Source organism: Manis pentadactyla, chromosome 10 (genome assembly GCF_030020395.1).
Source record: "Manis pentadactyla isolate mManPen7 chromosome 10, mManPen7.hap1, whole genome shotgun sequence".
NCBI lineage: Eukaryota > Metazoa > Chordata > Mammalia > Pholidota > Manidae > Manis > Manis pentadactyla.
The window spans coordinates 126,457,314-126,477,760 of record NC_080028.1 but is presented as its reverse complement, the minus strand read 5'-3'; the positions used below and the strand labels follow the sequence as shown (position 1 = coordinate 126,477,760).

The following is a 20,447-nucleotide window of genomic DNA, read 5'->3' as shown; positions in this document are numbered from 1 at the left end:
TTTTCCTCACGGCGGCGGCGGCGAGCCGCGGGCGGGGAGCGGAGCCCGGAGCCCCCCGGTCGTCGGGCCGCGAGCGAATTAATTAAGTGGGGCGCGGGGGGGGAGCGAGGAGGCGGCGCGGCGGTGGCACCATGTTCCCGGGGACTGCCTGAGGCGCCCGGCCGGACGCCGTCGCTGCCTGCCGGGTTCCGGGGGGCGGCCGGGCCGCCGGGGCGCCCCCGCCGCGGAGTGTCGCGCTCGGGAGGCGGGCTGGGGATGAGGGGGCCGCGGCCGGCGGCGGCGGCGGCGGCGGTGGCGGCCGGGGGCGGGCGGTGAGCGCTGCGGGGCGCTGTTGCTGTGGCTGAGATTTGGCCGCCGCCTCCCCCACCCGGCCTGCGCCCTCCCTCTCCCTCGGCGCTCGCTGGCTCGCTAGCGGCTCGCGCGCGCGCCTCTCCCCTCGCAGCCGGCCGGGGCCGGGCCGACCCCCGCCCGGGAGCCCTCGTCGGCCCCGCCGCCCGCGCCGGGAGCTGTTTCCGCGCGCAGGTGAAAATGGCCGAGAACTTGCTGGACGGACCGCCCAACCCCAAACGAGCCAAACTCAGCTCGCCCGGCTTCTCGGCGAATGACAGCACAGGTGAGGAGGGGGCCGGGGCCGGGCGCTGTCACAGCCCGAGGTGAGTGTCCCGGCCTGCCGGGATCCCGCCGGCGGGGAAGTTCGCGGGAGGCGTTGGGCCCGGGTGGCCGGCACATGCCCGGGCGCACTCGCGTTTCCCGGAGTTGGGGAGCCTTCTCCGCGCGGATGCCGAGTGGTTCTAACAGGGAGGAAAGTAAAGCGGAGCGTGTCTATTTCGCGTGGTGATTCCACGCGCCTCCCTGTCCCGCCGTGTGTGGACCTAGCGTGGCTGCCCGGGGGGCATGACAGCGGCGGGTACGTGTGATGGTTAGAGGAGGAAAGAAAGAGGGGGTCCGAGGTGTTGGCTGAAGTGGCAGCACTCACAGCGGCGGGACCGGAGCATACGCAGAGCAGCAGCCAGCCCGTGCGTTACGGCCGAGGCGGTCGGGGGAATGTGCACCTTGGGAAAATGCGTGGTGGTTACTTTGAGAACTCTTGTCGTTTGGTCACTTGACTCAGACCCGAACTTCGTTAGCAAGATGTCATAAAAGTTGGCTGTGGTATGTTCAGCTTCACACGTATGACTTTCAAAAAAGTCACATAGCAGATTCATTAGGGCTGCACTCTCCGTTAGCTTGTGTTGCTTTTACAGTGTAGATGTATAAAAAAATTACTTAAAGAGTGTAGGAATTAGTTTTTTTTTTTTTTAGCAGGACACTGAATAAATCATACTTGTAAATAGCTGCCCTGAAAACTTTCTTAGGTCGTCATATCAGTTGCCTAAGAAACGTATTTAAGTTCTCTCTTCATTTAATAATTATGGGTTCTTCTGGGCTGGTTCATGGTAGCATTGTGTGCTCCTTGAAGGTCCTCTTGAGAGCTCAGTTTGCGGTACGAACTTGAGCACCGCTGCGAACAGTTCTGTCCCCAGCCCAGCAGCTTGCATTTCTACAGTAGGGCCTTGCAGTAGCAACATCTGAAAATCAGTTTATAATGAATGGGCCCAAACTGAATTATAGTGCTGTAGCAATGCCTTCAGATTTTCAGGAGGCACAGCTGTTCAGCTTGTGCAACTGTTTCTGTGACCACTAGCGTATTTCTACTAGTGGTCTAACAACCTATTTCTGCTGTTGAAACAGACCTTGAATTTTGTGGCTTCAATTGGAGATATTCTAATAATACCTAGAATATTAGTTAACGTAGAAGTGAGAGAAGAGATTCTTAAAAATCTTTCACAAGGAGATTCTTGTCTAGTTAAATTTTGTTAAGCAGTGGGGAAGAGTACTAAGTCTCTTGGTACATTTAAAATGTTAACAATAGTACTCTTTTTTAAAGTGCTAAAGAGTTGCGTTTGATGTTAATTTTGTAAAGTCAACTTATTTGAAGTGAGAAATGTGGAAACAACCCTGATTTAAGTGCCCTCTTATTGTAGGCTAGATCTCCTTTGCTTCATTAGTTTTGCCATGTTGCAGTGAAAAGTCTTTAAGGATATGAAATGTCCATAATACCAGGCAAGTTCAGCTTTGCAGCTTGTGCTCTTAAAGTGGTAACTTTTTGAATGGCTTTTAGCTTTGCTATTGTTGAATGAAATTTTTGCAGATTTTGTCTTATAGAGAGGATCCAGTTAGTAACACAAGACTTAACAAAAAAGGCTTGTCTTATTATATACAGCCAGCTGTTTCCAAGATGGAGCCCAATGGATGGCCTTTTGGGATAGTTCTGTTATTGTATGATCAGATAATATACTTAATATGCTGCTAATCACAACAGAGTTTATCAGAGAGCATTTTCCACTCTTGACCACTTTTTTCCCCCCTTCCAGTTTTGATCCTCATAAGGTGTGGGGGGCTCTCACATTTCCAAATGTGGAACAAAAAAGTCAGTTTTTAATAGTTCTAATTTAAATAATCCAAAGAATAAAACTCACAGTCATACTTATGTCAAGTCCTTGGTTACATATTCATTACATCAGTTATCATGAAAGGGTTTATTCGTGGGGGACTAAGGAACACGTTAAACAAGGGACATCTTGTCTGCTGTAACTACTAGTCTACGAGATCTTAAGGCCATATGTTAAGCAAACAAAGGACTAAGGGAAAGGAAATACATTACATACAGTCAAAGGAGTGAAGGCATTTGATTGGATGGGAAAGTAGGGAGAAACCTAGAAGTACAGTTCTTGAGAGAGACAAACTTATGTAGCGAGGGATGTGTGTGTGTGTGAGGCTTCTAGGAGAAAATTGGGTGAGATGAGCAAGATGTGCTCCTGCTTGAGTGATAAGATCTGATGGGGGAGCTCCATGCCTGGACAGAGCTGAGGGGTTAGGAGAAATAGGGGGCTGCTCGGTGGTCTGAGAAACAGGTGACTTTGACTGCTGTGGTGCAGTGCGTGTCTGTGGGGACTGGCCTGTGGAGCTTTGGTGTCTGTCAGATGAGTTTTGGGGGCTGGCAGTGGGCCCAGAGGAGAACAGTACTCTTGACACTGGGAAGCTGTCCCACAGGTGCTTGCAGTCTCACAGAGGGAGCGTGGATATGCATAAAGCACTCCAGTGAGGTAAGGTGGCATCTCCAAGGGATGAATGTCATTGCCTCCAGTGACATACGGGAGAGGCCCCTGTAGGCTGGGTGGTCAGGGAGGGCTTCTGAGGAGAGCACACAGAGTTGACACGGAAATAGGGAATGTGCCCCAAAGGAGGGTAGCAAGAGGAAGAAGGAAAAACAGTCCTTTCCCCCCCCAGACCTCAGCTCTGCAGTGGCACAGCTCTTGTGAGGTCGGATATTGAAGTGGTGTTTTCTGGTTTTCATTGAAGTCGTCAGTGCTTTCCTGCAAATGTAGTCTTCCTGTGCTTGGCCCCTTTATAAGGACTTTGCGTTACCGATATATAGTTAGGTGTGTGTTTTGTAAACTTCTTTATTTAGTAGGTCTGAATTAAAACAGCATATTAGTGTCTTTTAACAGCAGGGATTCATAATTTAACAGTATCTGAGAAATAAATATCCATGCAAGAGATGGACTTTTTTTTCCCTTTTTTGCCAGGTTCATTGAGACAAAATTTACATACAACAGACCATTTATAAAACAGTTTTTAATGACTGCCTGCTGAAAAAACTGAATGTGTGTATAGTTTGTCCTGTGCTGGGTAAGCGCCCTTAAGCAGCTGTGATTACATTTTATAACATCAATCCCTTAAAGTGCAAGAGAGACCGTATTTAAAGGAAGTGTGGGGAAAAGATGGCTACCGGCCAGAATACCCTTCGAACAGAAAGGTGTTTCTCTTCCTTGCATGTGCAGTGGTTTGCACTTCACATATGAGATCTTTTTTCCCCATCACCTCAGTTTGGTCCTCACAGCATCCTGTGAGGTAGGAAGGGAAGATAGGCTTCCTGCCCATTCTAGGTGAGGAGCTCGAGAGAGGTGATCTGCCGAAAGTAACAGGGCTGAAACAAGAACCAAACCTAGGTCATGAAAGTAAATAATTCTGTGTATTCATTTTATAAATCTACATTCGTCAGTATGGAATTTGGTTGAATTACAGGAGACTGCAGTACTTGGCAAGTTTCAACAGTGTAACTCCAGCAAGTGAATGAAATCCCAGCAGGAAAGCTTGTCACCAGCTGTGTGTGGGGGAGCAGTGTGTGTTCTTCCTACCAGGGGCGCAGGGCAGGAGCCCTTCCCTCTGTTTCTGGCACAGCAGGGTGTTAGCCAAGGCCTAAATTGTGGGGTCTCACCTCCCTATTTATTGCAGTGAATAATAGAGGACCAGTTAAGTTATTTCATCTCTTCCCTAAGCTCTGGCCAGATAGGAAATGTAAGTTTTCATAGAGACTTCTAGGGCTAGGGCTCTTCAGGATGTTGCTTTGCTTTTACTTGTTAGAGAAGTAGGACCTTTAGAGTAACTGAAGAGAGGCAAGAACAGTGGCTTCATTGAAGTTCCTCAGGGATGCTGGTGGGTAAGCATGAATGTGCCGAGGGTGCCTTCACAGATCCAAAGATTGAGAAGCTCTCCTTTATAATGTTCAACTGTGATTATGTAGTTTTTAAGCATAGTTGAAAATGACTTGTAAGGGGACTGAGGCTTAGTCCTATAGTCAGAAGTAGATGCTTAGATTGTTAGCCTATGTTTTTGCAGCTTCTGACTTGTACTAATGTAGTTATGTGACAAAAGTATGTGATTACTTGGGGCTATGTAAGTGCTTTCTATTTTTACCTAGTGTGTTTGAAAACAAAATAGTTAAAAATGGTTTTGCCGAAGTGTGTCTTCCCTTGTTAAGATGAACTATACCTGTTGTGAGTTGTTCAAGATTAGGAAAGCTTGCTTTAAACCACTTCAGTTCTTGGGGTAACATTGGTCAGAGTATCACCTCTTTAATCTTACTCAAACCAGCACTTTGAGTTTATTCCAAGAAAATAGAAAACATGCAAAGAAGTGTTTCTCAAAAAAGTTGTGCACTCACACCAGATTGGGAGTAACCAGGGAGTTTACCACAGCCTTCCCAGAGCCTTCATGTGCTGATGGGCTGCGAGCTGGAGGAGGGGCTGTGCTCCGCATCGTTCCCAAACCTCTTTATATACTACATCGGTGCAAACCTTTTCTGTGAAGGGCCAGAGAACGTATTTTAGACTTTGCAGGCCATATGGTCTCTGTCGCAGCTACTCAGCACTGCCGTTTTAGGGTGAAAGCAGCCCGGACACTACGTGCACAAGTGGGTGCGGCTGTGTGCCAGCGAACTTCCGTTACAAACCCCGCAGCTGGGCAGTCGGTCTGTGGGCTGCAGTATGAGGTCGCTGATGTAACATGGGACTAATGCTCTGAGAATCCTCAGTTTCCAAATCTGTATCTGCAAAGCAGAGATAATAACCATTCCTATCTGACAGGGTGGCTAGGAGGGCAGAATGTGGACATGTGGAAGGGCCTGGGTTGATGAGTGGTTGGCACTGGTCGCTTACCAGGTGAAGTTGGTGTGCCCTGGAGGCCACATGTAGTAAAGTGTGTGCTGACTGGTCCAGAGACCAGTTTGTCAGTGGTTCTGGAAACAGCAGTAGCTGTGTGTGTTTCCATACAGGCCCAGAAGCAGGCAGATCTCTGATCAGGGTGTAACACCCATAGTGAGTATATAGTCAAGAATTACATAATCAGTGCTATTGATTTTTGCCTCCATTTTCAATTGTATTTCTTAATAGGAACACAATGACGTTAAAGTTTTAAAATTGCAAATGACTAAGTGGTGTGGTGTGTTATGAAAATTCTAATTTTGAGGCATATTTCAAGCAGCAAATGAGTATATGGTGCTGTTTCTTTGCCATGTGTATTATAATTCAATCTGAGGTACCCATTAGGTGATAGCAGTGTACAAAGGATTCTGGTCGATGCCTTTGAGCAGTTTAGAACTGTGTTGACAAGATAAGGGTTAGAGGCAAAACTTGGGGAAAGAATACAAGATGCAAATAGGAGCCAAAGTGCAGGAGGAAGAAAGGGCGTCAGAAGAGGGCTTCATTTATTCATCTGCTTGTACTGAATGCCTCTGTGTGCAGAAGCCCAGGGCTGGACGTCCAAGTTGGGGGAGCACCCGAGATACGCTTTGACAGCAGGCGAGGGGGCCTTGGCTGAGGGAAGCGCATGCCAGGGAAGCCAGGAGCTAGGCAGTTGGGGAAGCCTGTGGTTTTCTGTGCCTTGTATTGTTGGGAAGGTACTCAGGTCACAGCAGCCGCAGCTTTATCTCCATGGGTGCGATTCCTGCCAGTGGCTTGCATCTAAGTCCTCGGCCTGTCCCAGGCAGGCTCTCATTGCTCACAGACTCCAGGCCTTGCCGCTGGTTTTCTGCACGTGTGCCTGGTGTCCCTGCAGCCCATTCTGAGACCTTTTCCTAGCTGTGCATCCCTCGTTGGAATCCTGCTGCAAGCCTGATGTGCTCCTGGGGTCCAGCATGGTTGTCTACAGCCCCTGCACTAACCTAGGGGGAGGGATGCTGCAGTTTCCCAGTTCAGTGTTAAGTTTAGACTTCAGGAAAATTCTCACATTGCAGCAAGGCATTGATGCAGAAATGTAAGCTTCTTTCAGTGCTTGTCCTGGGGCTGTTGCCTGCTTGTCTTACGTGGGGACTGTGATCCCCCTGCAGGAGCGCTGGAATACAGCCACGCGGGGTCCTGTGGGAGCAGAGCAGAGAGGCTGCCCGCTCCACTTGAGCTTCGACTTGAGACGCGAGTCACTCACGTTTGGGAGCAGAGCTCTTCAGACACAGGAAAGGGTGCAGGAAAAGCACAGAATGGAAGTAGGTGAAAGTTGCTCTTTTTTCCCAAGTTCTTAGATGATGTAGAGAATGACTGTTGCTGACTCTGAAAAGCTGCCTTTAGGATGTTTTCTAGTTCTGAACTTGGGAAGCAAGACTGTATTGAGTTCTATATCTAAAAGTCAAATTCCTTTCTTTTTAAACCTTACCCTTAGAAAGTCTTGGATGTCATCCCATGTGACATTTGCCCCAGTGTTTCATTTTCATTAATCAAAAGAATGTTTATTTGAACAACTGCTAAGAATAGTAAAATCTAACAGTGAAAAGAATTCACTTGATTAAATCTGACTTCCCTATTTCTAGGTGTCCTGTCTGCTGCCCTTTGAAAAATCTCTTAATTTGCCGGTCTTTTTTAATACACCCGTGGCTTGCTGTATACAGAAGCCACAACTTTTTAACAGTTGTAGCTATTTAATGTGTTTGTATAATTCTGTTGTAAAGCACATTCTTTTTATAATTCAAGAACTTACCTTTGCAGTGGCTTTGAAATACTTTGGATTTTTCTTATCAAAACTATACCATCTAATTTTAGAGTAGCCAATGAAACAGCAAGAAAAATAAGATAACTCTTCTTTATGAGAGACTTATGCAATATTTAAACAAAGCAGATTTTGGTATTTGGTTACAAACTGATGACACTCAGAACTATAGAAATCTATTAAATGATTAGGTTTTGCTTTGACAGTGATGGACTATAAGAGCTTGACCCAATTCCTTTGGATTAAAATATTTTGAGTGTTTGTCACCTGATTAAAAGTAGAACCTTCTAACCATGACTCAGAGTTGAAGGAAATGTCAGAGCTTTTTATACCGGGAGGCGGGCAGTATGGTAAGTAAGGAAGCCTGGCCTCCACTCAGAGGGGATGCTGACTCGTGGCTCCCCACTCATCACCTCTGTGACTTAGGCCAGTGACTTTACATTTGATATTGGGGCGTGGGAGGGTCTCATCTCTAAAAGGGATTGCTTTGCCCTAGAATTTCCATTTCTCCTCACTTTAATTAGCTTTGTATATTGGTCTACTGTGGTTCCTGGCATATAGCACATTGCACCCACTATTCCCATTGTTTGACCCTACCTCTTGGACTGGTGGGGATTGGGACAGTGTAGGCAGGGGGTCTACCCAGAAGCAGATCTGTGGCAGTTTCCTGCCGAATAAATGGGAAGATGCCGCCCTGGCCTGTTTTGCTTCCAGCGTCAGGGCCGTGTAGTGTTGGGGACCAGCTTGAAAGAAGGAAATAGAAGCGGAGATTTTGGAATCCTACAGAATGGGGTATAGTCTGGCACACTTATTCAGTTTGTGTTTGAAGTCACAAACTGTTATTTACTGGAAGATTGAAGTCTGAATGGAACTTGTTTTTTTAGTAGTGTTTCAGAGCAAGGCCTGGATTTAGGTTGGCACTTAGAGTAAAAGGAAGAGCAAGTATGGAGAAATTATAAAGTCTTTCTCTTTTAGAAAACAGTTAAGGGAGAAAATGGCCTTGGGACCATTATCTAGTTTAGTCCGTTTGGTTGGTTGAAAGAAATATCAAGGAAAGGTAATTTTCTCTTTGGTTCATCTGCCTCGCTGCATTTTCTCTTCCTATGATTTTATAACAGGAAGTGATTTTAATGGAGTTTACTATTGTGCCATCCTCCCAGTAATTTTGGGTGTGATGAGTTATGGTTTTTGCTAGTAAAAACTGTCCTGTGGTGGACAGAGAATTCCTTCTCCCCCCAGTTTGTGGGTATCTTTTCATTAAATTTTATTTAATTTTTATTAAGTAAATAACTTTTATGGAAAATAACAAAAAGGTATAAAGTAGTGATAGATTTTCTGTGTCATTTTGTTGTGCTTCTGTTGCTCTTGGGATTGGCGTGTGTTTGAAGAGCACAACCTGCCCAGACCAGAACTTCTTTAAAAAAAAAAAAAAAGATCTCTGAGGGAATCATTTGAATTGTCAGGAGGCAGTTCGCTGTCAGTAGCTTGCACTGGTGACTCTCTCAGGCCTTGACAGTTTAGGGAGAGACTGATTCCTTCCCAACAGTAAGAATGGGTTTGGGCATTGCCTGTCTTTGAAATGCTGGTGTTCTTGTGCCACCGCCAGGTCAGCACTGTCAGGAGAACTTCACGGGGTGGTGGGCACATTTGGTGCCCACTCTGCCCACTACTGGACCATTAGCCTCTTGGGATGGTTGGGCACTTGAATTGTTGTTACTCATGTGACTCAGGCACTAAATTCTTTTTTCTTTTATTAAGATATCATTGATATACAATCTTATGCTCAGGTTTCACATGAGCAACATTGTAGTTACTAGACTCCCCATATTATCAAGTCCCCACCACATACCCCATCACAGTCACTGTCCATAGTGTAGTAAGATGCTATAGAGTCACTGCTTGTCTTCTCTGTGCTATACATCCTTCCCCATCAGGCACCAAATTTTAAGTTTTATTTAATTTTAATTAATGTAAATGGCCACATGTGGCTACTGGCTCCTGTATTGTACAGCATAGTTCTAGGTCTTCTGTGATATTTACGTCCTAAAGGACAGTGTTCCTTTAAAGGGACCATCTTTTAAAGATAGAAGATACTTTAAAAACTATTAATTGCTTCAGACTCAGGATTATTCACTCATTTACAAAATTCATGTTACACTGTGATGTCGGCCCTGGAGATGCAGTGGGGACACAGTGGTCACCCAGGAAGTGTCTTCATGGAAGGCAGCTGCAGTCAGGGGTGACCAAGTACTTTGGACGGGAGGTCCTGTGATGACTGGGACAAAGGACAGTCTATTCTCACAGGTCTTGGAAGGCATCCTGGGGTAGGTGACATTAGCACTGAGACCTGAGGATGAATAGGAGTTGGGGTGTGTGTGTGACTATGCTGGGTGTAGGGAGCAGCATAAATAGCAAGCATGAAAGTCTGGAGGCATAAACTCTTGAGCATATATATATAACAGTTTTTACAAAATTCTGTTTTGTTTTTGGTTTCCATTTGGTGAGCCACCATTTAGAGGCTCCGCCATCGTGCCTCCGGGAGGCAGAGCCTGATGGTGTGGTCCAGCTCTGGGGAGTCGAGTGGGCCCAGTCTCCAGTCTCAGCTCTACCCCTTCATTCTTCTAGTCAACAAATATTTAAATACTTCTGTAATCCAAATTAATTATATGTGCAAGACACCGCTAGGCTGTGGTGATGATGGCGGTGGCCCCATCCTTGGAGCTCAGTGTCATTGTCTGATGGGCAGGCAGGCTAGAGTCCTACCAGCACTGGTCTAATTGCAAACTGAGGTCGGTGTTGTGACGGGAAGGGACTGGATGCTTCAGGCTTCGAGGCCAGGGAGACTGCAGAGGAAGGGCACTGGAGCTCCCTGCAGGTGAACCGTGGGGGAGTAGGGCTAGGCATGGAAGACAAGCTGAAGTCACAGAGATCTGCACTGTTAGGCGAGGGAGACAGGGTCATCCTTTTAGGACCTAAAAAAAACAACACAAAATTTTAGAAACCCATTATATCCAGGGTAATTGGAGGAAGTGACTGGAATTTGTTCTCCAGAAATCTAGATTGGCTTTTTCCAAGGTGTATTTTTCCATCCTAGTTCGATCCACAGGCAGAGTTGACAACTGACTGCCTTCTCTCCCCTCCAAGCCCATTTGTGGGAGGAAAAGGCCCCATGAAAAACAGCTTAAGATTCAGAACTAGTGTACTTTCTTAAACTTAAGATGTTAAAGAAACCAATATGATACTGATATCAACTATACTTCAATTTTTTTAAATGTTCGGAAATTTTTTTGTACAAACAATTTTCTTTTAGAAGTTTAAAAAAAGTTATTTTACTGAGTAGCATATTCATAGGGCTGAAAATTCCAAAAAGTACAAAAGAACCCTCAGTGAAGTGCCTCCCTCTCCTCTTTCTGGAGCCCCCCAGTTCTCCCCACAGGCAGCCAGCGTCAGCCGTGCCTGTGTGTGTCTTAGAGGCATACTGCACAGGAACAGGCACGGGCTTGCTCTCTTCCCAGAGCGGCACGTGGTGCTCGTTGCTGCACTGTACGTGCATGGTGGACTGACTTGTATCCCAGAGCTGTTGGGAATATTAACACTTAAAGAGTAGGCTTCATTCTAAAGAATTTTTAAATGATAAATTGTTCCGGTGCTGTACTTAAGTAACACAAAATTATTTTAGTGTTTTCCTTATACTATATAAGTAGAAAAGATTGACATTTTAAGAAAACTTCATGTCGTGTTGATGAATAGTACAGTTTTGTCATGCGACCAGTTCACACCAAAGTTCTGGTGATAGTTTCCCAGTTTCTGGAAAGCATTCTTAAAACCTGTGGCTTTAAAAAAAAAAAAAAACCTGTGGCTTTTATCACCCACCTTATTAGTTGATATACAAATACCTGTGGCTTAACAACTTTCTTCTACACCAAACTGATTAAGAATCAGTCTTTTGCTTGATAGGGCTTCTAAGAATATGCACATTAACTCCAGACCTTTTCATTAATTTAGCAAATTAATGTAGAGATTGCAGAGCACTAAGGTGACCCAAAGTCATTCAGAAAGAGAGTGGCTGAGTCCTCTACCACTGTAGATGTGGTTGAGGGAGAGTCATCTTCCCTTAAGAGAGAAGGTAAGTTTGAGAATCATTAAAAGGTCACAATGGAGAACAAAAATGATAATTAGATCCTTTTTAGGGGTAAAAGAATATATACGGCTGTTTGCAAAGATTTCCAGAAGGAAATCTCCAGAAGTTGTTTTTCTTAGGGTGGGGGACTTGCGATCGTTTGCGAGCACTCCACTTTTCACATTCTTTTGAATCCTTTAAAAACAAAAACAACCACAAACATTATTTTTTTTTTGGTCACACACAAACAAAACTAGTTAAAAGGTAAATCAAATCCAAAGCAAAACATCTTTAGTATTTGTGGTTAGAAGAATCTGTTAAATGATGAAAAGGGGAGTTTTGGTTAATTCCTGTTGCAAAACCTTTAGCCCTCTTGTAAGAATGTTTGAACAAAGTGTAAATTAACTTAGAGGTGACATCCAGAGATAGGAAGTGTGAGTGTGTTTTAGGGTGATGTCCAATCATCACACCTTTGTCACAAGCTCCAGTTTCAATAGAATCCTTTTATTAGAGGTTTCTTCATTGATGTTCTGGAAGCTAAAAGACCTGACAGCCAAGTAATGTTTCTTTGAGTGTTTTGAAATAACGTCAGCTTTCCTGACATGAGCAACTACATTGGGTACAAAATGGTATATGTAGATTGTCACATTCCTTTTGAAAAAAGCAGTACTTTTGAAAAGTCCTTTAAAGTGTTTTTTATTTTCTTGCCTTTTAAGCTCATTTGAACACTAAAAATATTTTAAACTAATACTGAACCCATTTCAGATTTCACCCTCAAACTTAAACACTCCAGCAGGCAACAGGAGTGCTGGAAAGTATTTCAGATGATCTTTTATCTGACAATAAATAGCCGGGGCTGAAGCTGCTCACTTGTGCCTGAACGCCTCAGGGCTCTGCCTTCAAAAAATCAATTTCTTTAATTACTTAAATGGGTAGTTTACTCACATTCAGAAACCAGAAGAGGACACAGAGCTGTAGACTGAGAGTGTCTCCCTCCCTCCCTGCATCACCTCATCCCTCCAAGAACCACTGTGAGCAGATTTGCTCTCCCCTAGGAGTTCTCCCGTCCAGCAGACAGTGTCTGTCCTTAGCTCTCTTGCCCCGTATCCTGCCTTCCCTTTTTCTTTTTAAGGGAGGGAGTGTACCCCATACAGTGTAGCAAACCTATACATAGCAGCACGTGGAGACTTCCTATAGTTGCCGGTATTCTGTTATGTTAGATGTGTCAAAACTGATTCAGTATGCTCCCCACTGATGGACAGACACTTAGGTTATTTCCAGTCTTGTCCTCGCATTGACAGTGCTTTGATGAAGAGCTCTGCAGTTATGTGTATATAGAGAGAGCAGATTTTGAAAACGAAATTAATAGTTAAAAGGAATATATTGGTAATTTTGATCATGCCATCAAATATCCTCCAGGAGCTTGTATGTTGGTGAATGCTTAAAGCTTTGAAAGTGGCACACTTACACCGGCATAGACATCACTGGCTGTTTTGTGTGTATTATTTATTAGTAATAGTCTGATTGGTGAATACTCAGATTGTGATTCTCCATCATTTTATGCCTCTCAGTCACTTGAGATTTATCTGTAATTTTATGGTGTACTTTTTTTTCTATAAAATTTATTATTTTTTAGAGCACTTTCAGGTTCACAGCAAAATGGAAGGGAAGGCACAAAGATTCCCATACACTCCCCACCCTCATTCATGCACAGCCTTTCCCATTATCAGCGGCCCCAGCAAGGTGGAGCATTTGTTCCAGATGGTGAACCTCCATGGACACACTATAACCACCTTCAGTTCATAGTACCTTAGGGTTCATTCTTGGGGATGTACAGTCTTTGTGTTTGGGCAAATGTATAATGACATGTGTCCATCATTATGTATCATGTGGAGCAGTTTCATGCCCTAAAAATCCCCTGTGCTCTGCCTGCTGAGTCCCCACTCCTGCCCCCCCAGGCACTCCTGGCAATCACCAGTCTTTTTAATGTCTCCATAGTTGTGCCTTTTCCAGAGTGTCATATGGTTGGAATCATATAGTACGTAGTCTTTTCAGGATGGTTTCTTTCACTTAGTAATGTGCATTTAAGGTTCCTCAGTGTCTTTTCAGGGCCTGATAGCACATTTCTTTTCAGTGCCAAATAATATCCCATCATGTGTATGCTGGTGTGCTTTTTGGATTTAATGAGTCTTTTTCCTGCTGGGGCTCTGATGTAGTCCACAGCCTTCCATATGTTGTGCACTGATGCCTCACAGTCCAGAATACAGTCTTTCCCCGTTCCTCCCGATGTGGTGTTAGCTGCCTGCCAGCTGCAGCGCACAGCATTTGGGCCAGAGGACTTGTCTCTGGGTACCTGCTTGCTGGTACTTACTCTGCGGCCAGGGAGTCTGAGGTGGCCTAGCACCTGGGGCCAGGGGTTGCTTCTGCAGATGTTGGATCCTAGCTTAGCCCCCATGTTCCTCCTCCTCCAGGACTTTCAGTGGGTGGCAGGGCAGATAGGCAGCTGAGTATAGTGGCCTGGGTTCCCAGTGCCCCTCAGCCACAGTGTGGAGAACAGTGTTTGTTCCAGACCAGTTGGCTGTCATCGAGGGGCTCCTGGGTGACCTACAATTGGTCTGGTGGTGGCTTGCTGCTGTGACAGCACACCTTCTGTCCCACTTCTGTCCCTGGAAGACTTTTTTCTCCACCATTCAGGGCTGAGGGAGGCAGCACACAAGTCACGTTTAGGAAACTTTAAAATTGTTCTGATTGCCTGGGATGGCACTTCCCTGGGACTTCTAAGTGCATCCCATGGTGATAGGAGGCTGGCTGCAATTCCAGGGTCCAGTGTGACAAAGAACTTGCAGTTTGGACTATCTTGGGATCTTTAAGTGGAAAGTAAATAGCAGTCATTAGTGGAACATGATTTCTTGATACCTGAGGCAGAGGAACCATGACTTGCATTTGGGAGTGAAAAATAAAATCCTCAAATTTTAATAGTAATAAATTATCAGGCAAAGTAGATTTTACCTTTCCTAGGTAGGCCTATTCTTGAAAAATCACATAAAGTGCATTTCTACAAATTAGATATTTCCCCTCTGATTTGCATTTCAGTTTCAAAGGTACTGTAATTTTATTTCAGTTGGTTTCATCTAATACAATAGCTTGGTTTCCTTCCCCTCACTTAACACAGTGGTTAAATGTTTAAGGATTCTTACTAGGCAGGTTTCTTTTTGTACCATGAATATTTGCCCCATAAATTAGCTATAAATTTGGGCTTAATAAATTTAATTGTTTTGCAATCTTTAACACAGCACTTATATTTATAGTAGGAGATGGAATTTGGGCTTCATCATTTTCCTATTGTATGCTCTGCTTTGAATGATGAACGACTATAAGTGGGCATTAACTGTGAGCTTTCCCAAGAAGGCCATTCCTCATTCAGAAAGTTCTAGTGGGGTCCTTCCTACTGGGTCCAGTTCACACACCTGCAGAAGGAATCCTGTCGCCGTGGAGTTCCTTTCTTGAAACTCCCCACAGCAAAAAGACTGGATTGCTGTCTTCCGCCTGTGCCCATTTGCAATCTTTGTTTCTCGGTGTCTTCCCTTTTGAAATTCTACTCAAAAGAGTTTGCCTCTTGCTTGAAGCCTTTCCTACTTCTTTTCACTCCCTAATTCCACTTGCTTGTAAAATCCTATCTATGTGTTGCCAGTTTCAGTTTGTGAGTTGGTGTCCATGGCCTGTCTTCCTCGGTTAGATTATAACCTTCTGGGGTGGCGGGACAGGCAGGTGGAGGGGGGGAGCTTTTATTTGCGTCTCAAATGAGCCCCATCAGCCCAGCACAGAGCAGAGGCTTGAGAGTGGGCACTTGACCACGTAGGAAGGCTTGTTTGGCTCTGGAGCAGATAGGGATTCTGAGGAAAGGTAGGATTTTTTTCTCAGTATAAGATCACTGATCAGAATGAAGTAAAACCTCATTATTCTGTACTAATTAGGGGGTGGTGTGTCTGCATAAAAGAAGCCTGAGTCACAGAGGATTTTAGAAGGAATTTTCTTTAATTGTTTCCTAATAGTCACTGTAAAAACATAAAGGTTAGATGTCTTTTGGGAACTTGTTTAAATGCCTAGATAAAAATTATTTGTAATGGCATAAATGCTAATAAAACAATATTTATTTTTCTTCATTAAAAATGGTTTTTTATTTTAATTCTTTGTTGGACAGTTCCATTATTTATTTGCACAATCCCCAAGATTTATGTAAGAAAAGTAAGCTTTGATTCTGCTAGAGTTGTTACAGATTTTTGAGGCTTTCCTGTAGATAAATGGTGATCGTCGAGCGTGTACCTCCTGTATAGGTGCGGGGTGCCAGGTCCTTGGCGTGCACGTCTTGGTCAGTCCGCATAGCAATCTTGGAACATGGGGCTACGGTGTAGTAACAACCACCAATATTTATTGACCCCTTACTGTGCGCTGGGCTGAGAGCTGTGTACACATTTATTTATTTGTTAGTTTTTAATAAGATGTTATTGATATACACTCTTATGAATGTTTCACATGAAAAACAATGTGGTTACTACATGTTTTCATGTCCCCCAAATACCCCATTGCAGTCACTGTCCACCAGTGTAGTAAGATGCCACAGAGTCACCATTTGCCTTCTCTGTGCTACACTGTCTTCCCCCTGATCCCCCCCACACCATGTGTGCCAATCATAATACCCCACAATCCCCTTCTCCCTCCCTCTCCACCCCTCCCCTCTGGTTTTCTGTGAGTCTGCTGCTGTTTTGTTCCTTCAGTTTTGCTTCGTTGTTATACTCCACAAATGAGTGAAATCGTTTGGTACTTGTCTTTCTTTGCCTGGCTTATTTCACTGAGCATAATATCCTCCCACCCATATTGTTGCAAATGGTAGGATGTGTTTCTTTCTTATGGCTGAATAGTATTCCATTGTGAATATGTACCACATCTTCTTTATCCATTCATCTACTGATGGACACTTAGGTTGCTTCCATATCTTGGCTATTGTAAATAGTGCTGCATTAAACATAGGGGTGCATATGTCTTTTTGAATCTGAGAAATTATATTCTTTGGCTAAATTCCTAGGAGTGGAATTCCCAGGTCAAATGGTATTTCTATTTTTAGTTTTTTGAGGAACCTCCATACTGCTTTCCACAACGGTTGAACTAGCTTACATCCCACCAGCAGTGTAGGAGGGTTCCTCATTCTCCACATCCTTGCCAGCATTTGTTGTTCTTAGTCTTTTCGATGCTGGCCATCCTAACTGGTGTGAGGTGATATCTCATTGTGGTTTTTATTTACATTTCCCTGATAATTAGTGATGTGGAGCATCTTTTCATGTGCCTGTTGGCCATCTGAATTTCTTCTTTGGAGAAGTGTCTGTTCATATCCTCCTCCCATTTTTTAATCGGGTTATTTGCTTTTTGGGTGTTGAGGCTTGTGAGTTCTTTATGTATTTTGGTTGTTAACCCCTTGTTGGATATATCGTTTACAAATATATTCTCCCATACTTTAGGATGCCTTTTTGTTCTGCTGATGGTGCCCTTTGCTTTACAGAAGCTTTTTAGTTTGATGTAGTCCCATGTGTTCATTTTTGCTTTTGTTTCCCTTGCTCAAGGAGATGCATTCAGAAAAAAGTTGCTCATTATTATATTCAGGAGATGTTTGCCTATGTTGTCTTCTAAGAGTTTTATGGTTTCATGACTTACATTCAGGTATTTGATCCATTTCAAGTTACTTTTGTGTATGGGGTTAAAACAATAATCCAGTTTCATTCTCTTGCATGTAGCTGTCCAGTTTTGCCAACACCAGTTGTTGAAGAGGCTATCATTTCCTCATTGTATGTCCATGGCTCCTTTATCATGTATTAATTGACCATATATGGTTGGGTTTATATCAGGGCTCTCTTGCCTGTTCCATTGGTCTATGGGTCTGTTCTTGTGCCAGTACCAAATTGTCTTGATTACTGTGGCTTTGAAGTAGAGCTTGAAATCGGGGAGCATAGTACCCCCAGCTTTATTCTTCCTTCTCAGGATTGCTTTGGCTATTCAGGGTCTTTTGTGTTTCCATATGAAGTTTAGGACTATTTTCACTAGTTCGTTGAAGAATTTTGGTATTTTGATAGGGATTGCATTGAATCTGTAGATTACTTTAGGCAGGGTGGCCATTTTGACAATATTAATTCTTCCTATCCATTAGCATGGAATGTGTTTCCATTTATTGGTATCTTCTTTAATTTCTCTCATGAGTGTCTTGTAGTTTTCAGAGTGTAGGTCTTTCACTTCCTTCTTTAGGTTTATTTCCAGGTATTTTATTCTTTTTGATGCAGTTGTGAATGGAATTGTTTTCCTCATTTCTCTTTCTGCTAGTTCATCGTTAGTGTAAAGGAATGCAACAAATTTCTGTGTATTAATTTTGTATCCCGCAACTTTGCTGAATTTAGATATTAGATCTAGTAGTTTTGGAGTGGATTCTTTAGGGTTTTTTATGTACAATATCATGTCATCTGCAAACAGTGATAGTTTAACTTCTTTACCAATCTGGATGCCTTTTATTCCTTTGTGTTGTCTGATTGCCGTGGCTAGGACCTCCAGAACCATGTCGAATAAAAGTGGAGAGAGTGGGCATCCTTGTCTTGTTTCCAATCTTAAAGGAAAGGCTTTCAGTTTCTCACTGTTAAGTATGGTGTTCGCTGTGGGTTTGTCATATATGGCCTTTATTATGTTGAGGTACTTGCCCTCTGTACCCATTTTGTTGAGAGTTTTTATCATGAATGGATGTTGAATTTTGTTGAGAGCTTTTTCAGCATCTATGGAGATGATCATGTGGTTTTTGTCCTTTTTTTGTTGATGTGGTGGATTATGTTGATGGATTTTCTAATATTGTACCATCCTTGCGTCCCTGGAATAAATCCTACTTGATTGATCTTTTTGATGTATTTTTGAATTTGGTTTGCTAATATTTTGTTAAGTATTTTTGCATCTATGTTCATCAGGGATACTGGTCTGTAATTTTCTTTTTTTGTGGTGTCTTTGCCTGGTTTTGGTGTTAGAGTGATGCTGACCTCATAGAATGAGTTTGGAAGTATTCCCTCCTCTTCTACTTTTTGGAAAACTTTAAGGAGGATGGGTATTAGGTCTTCACTAAATATTTGATAAAATTCAGCGGTGAGGCCATCGGTCCAGGTATTTTGTTCTTAGGTAGTTTTTTGATTACCAGTTCAATTTCATTGCTGGTAATTGGTCTGTTAAGATTTTCTGTTTCTTTCTGGGTCAGCCTTGGAAAGTTGTATTTTTCTAGAAAATTATCTATTTCTTCTAGGTTATCAAGTTTGTTAGCATATAATTTTTCATAGTGTTCTCTAATAATTCTTTGTATTTCTGTGGTGTCCGTAGTGATTTTTCCTTTCCCATTTCTGATTCTGTTTATGTGTGTAGACTCTTTTTTTCTTGATAAGTCTGACTAGGGGTTTATCTACTTTGTTTATTTTCTTGAGGAACCAGCTCCTGCTTTTATTCTTTCTATTGTTTTATTCTTTTCGATTTTATTTATTTCTGCTCTGATCTTTATTATGTCCCTCCTTCTACTGACTTTGGGCCTCATTTGTTGTTCTTTTTCTAGTTTCATTAATTGTGAGTTTCGACTGTTGATGTGGGATTGTTCTTGTTTCCTGAGGTAGGCCTGTATTGCAATATACTTCCCTCTTAGCACGGCCTTTACTGTGTCCCACAGATTTTGCAGTGTTGAGTTATTGTTGACATTTGTTTCCATATATTGCTTGATCTCTGTTTTTATTTGGTCATTGATCCATTGGTTATTTAGGAGCATGTTGGTAAGCCTCCATGTGTTTGTGGGCCTTTTCGTTTTCTTAGAATAATTTATTTCTAGTTTCTTACCTTTGTGGTCTGAGAAGCTGGTTGGTACAATTTGGATCTTTTTGAATTTACTGAGGCTCTTTTTGTGGCCTAGTATATGATCTATTCTTGAAAATGTTCCATGTGCACTTGAGAAGAATGTGTATCCTGCTGCTTCTGGGTGGAGAGTTCTGTAGATGTCTATTAGGTCCATCTGTTCTAATGTGTTGTTCAATGCCTCTGTGTCCTTACTTATTTTCTGTCTGGTTGATCTGTCCTTTGGAGTGAGTGGAGTGTTGAAGTCTCCTAGAGTGAACACACTGCATTCTATTTCCCCTTTTAATTCTGTTAGTATTTGTTTCACATATGTAGGTGCTTCTGTGTTAGGTGCATAAATATTTATAATGGTCATAGCTTCTTGTTGACCACTTTGTCATTATGTAGTGTTCTTCTTTGTCTCTTGTGACTTTCTTTGTTTTCAAGTCTGTTTTGTCTGATAGAAGTACTGCAACTCCTGCTTTTTTCTCCCTCTTAGTTTCATGAAATATCTTTTTCCATCCCCTCACTTTTAGTGTGTGTATGTCTTTGGGTTTAAAGTGAGTCTCTTGTAGGCAGCATATAGGTGGATCTTGTGTTTTTATCCATTCAGTGACTATGTCTTTTGATTGGTACATTCAGACCATATACATTTAGGGTGATTATCAATAGGTACGTACTTACTGCCATTGCAGGCCTTAGAATCATGGTTACCAAAGGTTCAAGGTTAGCTTCTTTACTATCTAAGAGTCTAGCTTAACTCAGTTAGTATGCTATTACAGACACAATCTAAAGGTTCTTTTCTTTTTCTCCTCCTTTTTCTTCCTTCTCCATTCTTTAAATATTAGGTATCATATTCTGTACTCTTTGTCTATTCCTTGATTGACTTTGGAGGTAGTTGATTTAATTTTGCATTTGTTGAGTAATTAACTGTTCTACTTTCTTTACTGTGGTTTTATTACCTCTGGTGACAGCTATTAAACCTTAGGAACACTTCCATCTATAACAGTCCCTCCAGAGTACACTGTGGAGATGGTCTGTGGGAGGTAAACTCTCTCAGCTTTTGCTTATCTGGAAATTG

The 20,447-nt window shown here is 43.0% G+C and overlaps 1 protein-coding gene across 3 annotated transcripts in view; it reads left to right on the top strand.

Moving 5' to 3' along the window:
- The first annotated feature begins 286 nt into the window (after positions 1–286).
- The window catches only part of CREBBP (CREB binding protein), a 137,020-nt gene continuing 116,859 nt past the window's right edge, over positions 287–20,447 (top strand). Inside the window, exon 1 of one of the 3 annotated variants that reach the window (XM_057487700.1) lies at positions 287–613. In XM_057487700.1, the coding sequence (XP_057343683.1) occupies positions 529–613 (85 nt within the window). In that variant the 5' untranslated portion in view covers positions 287–528. The remainder of the gene's footprint in view (positions 614–20,447) is intronic. The other 2 variants (XM_057487699.1, XM_036920397.2) reach the window with 2 other exon arrangements.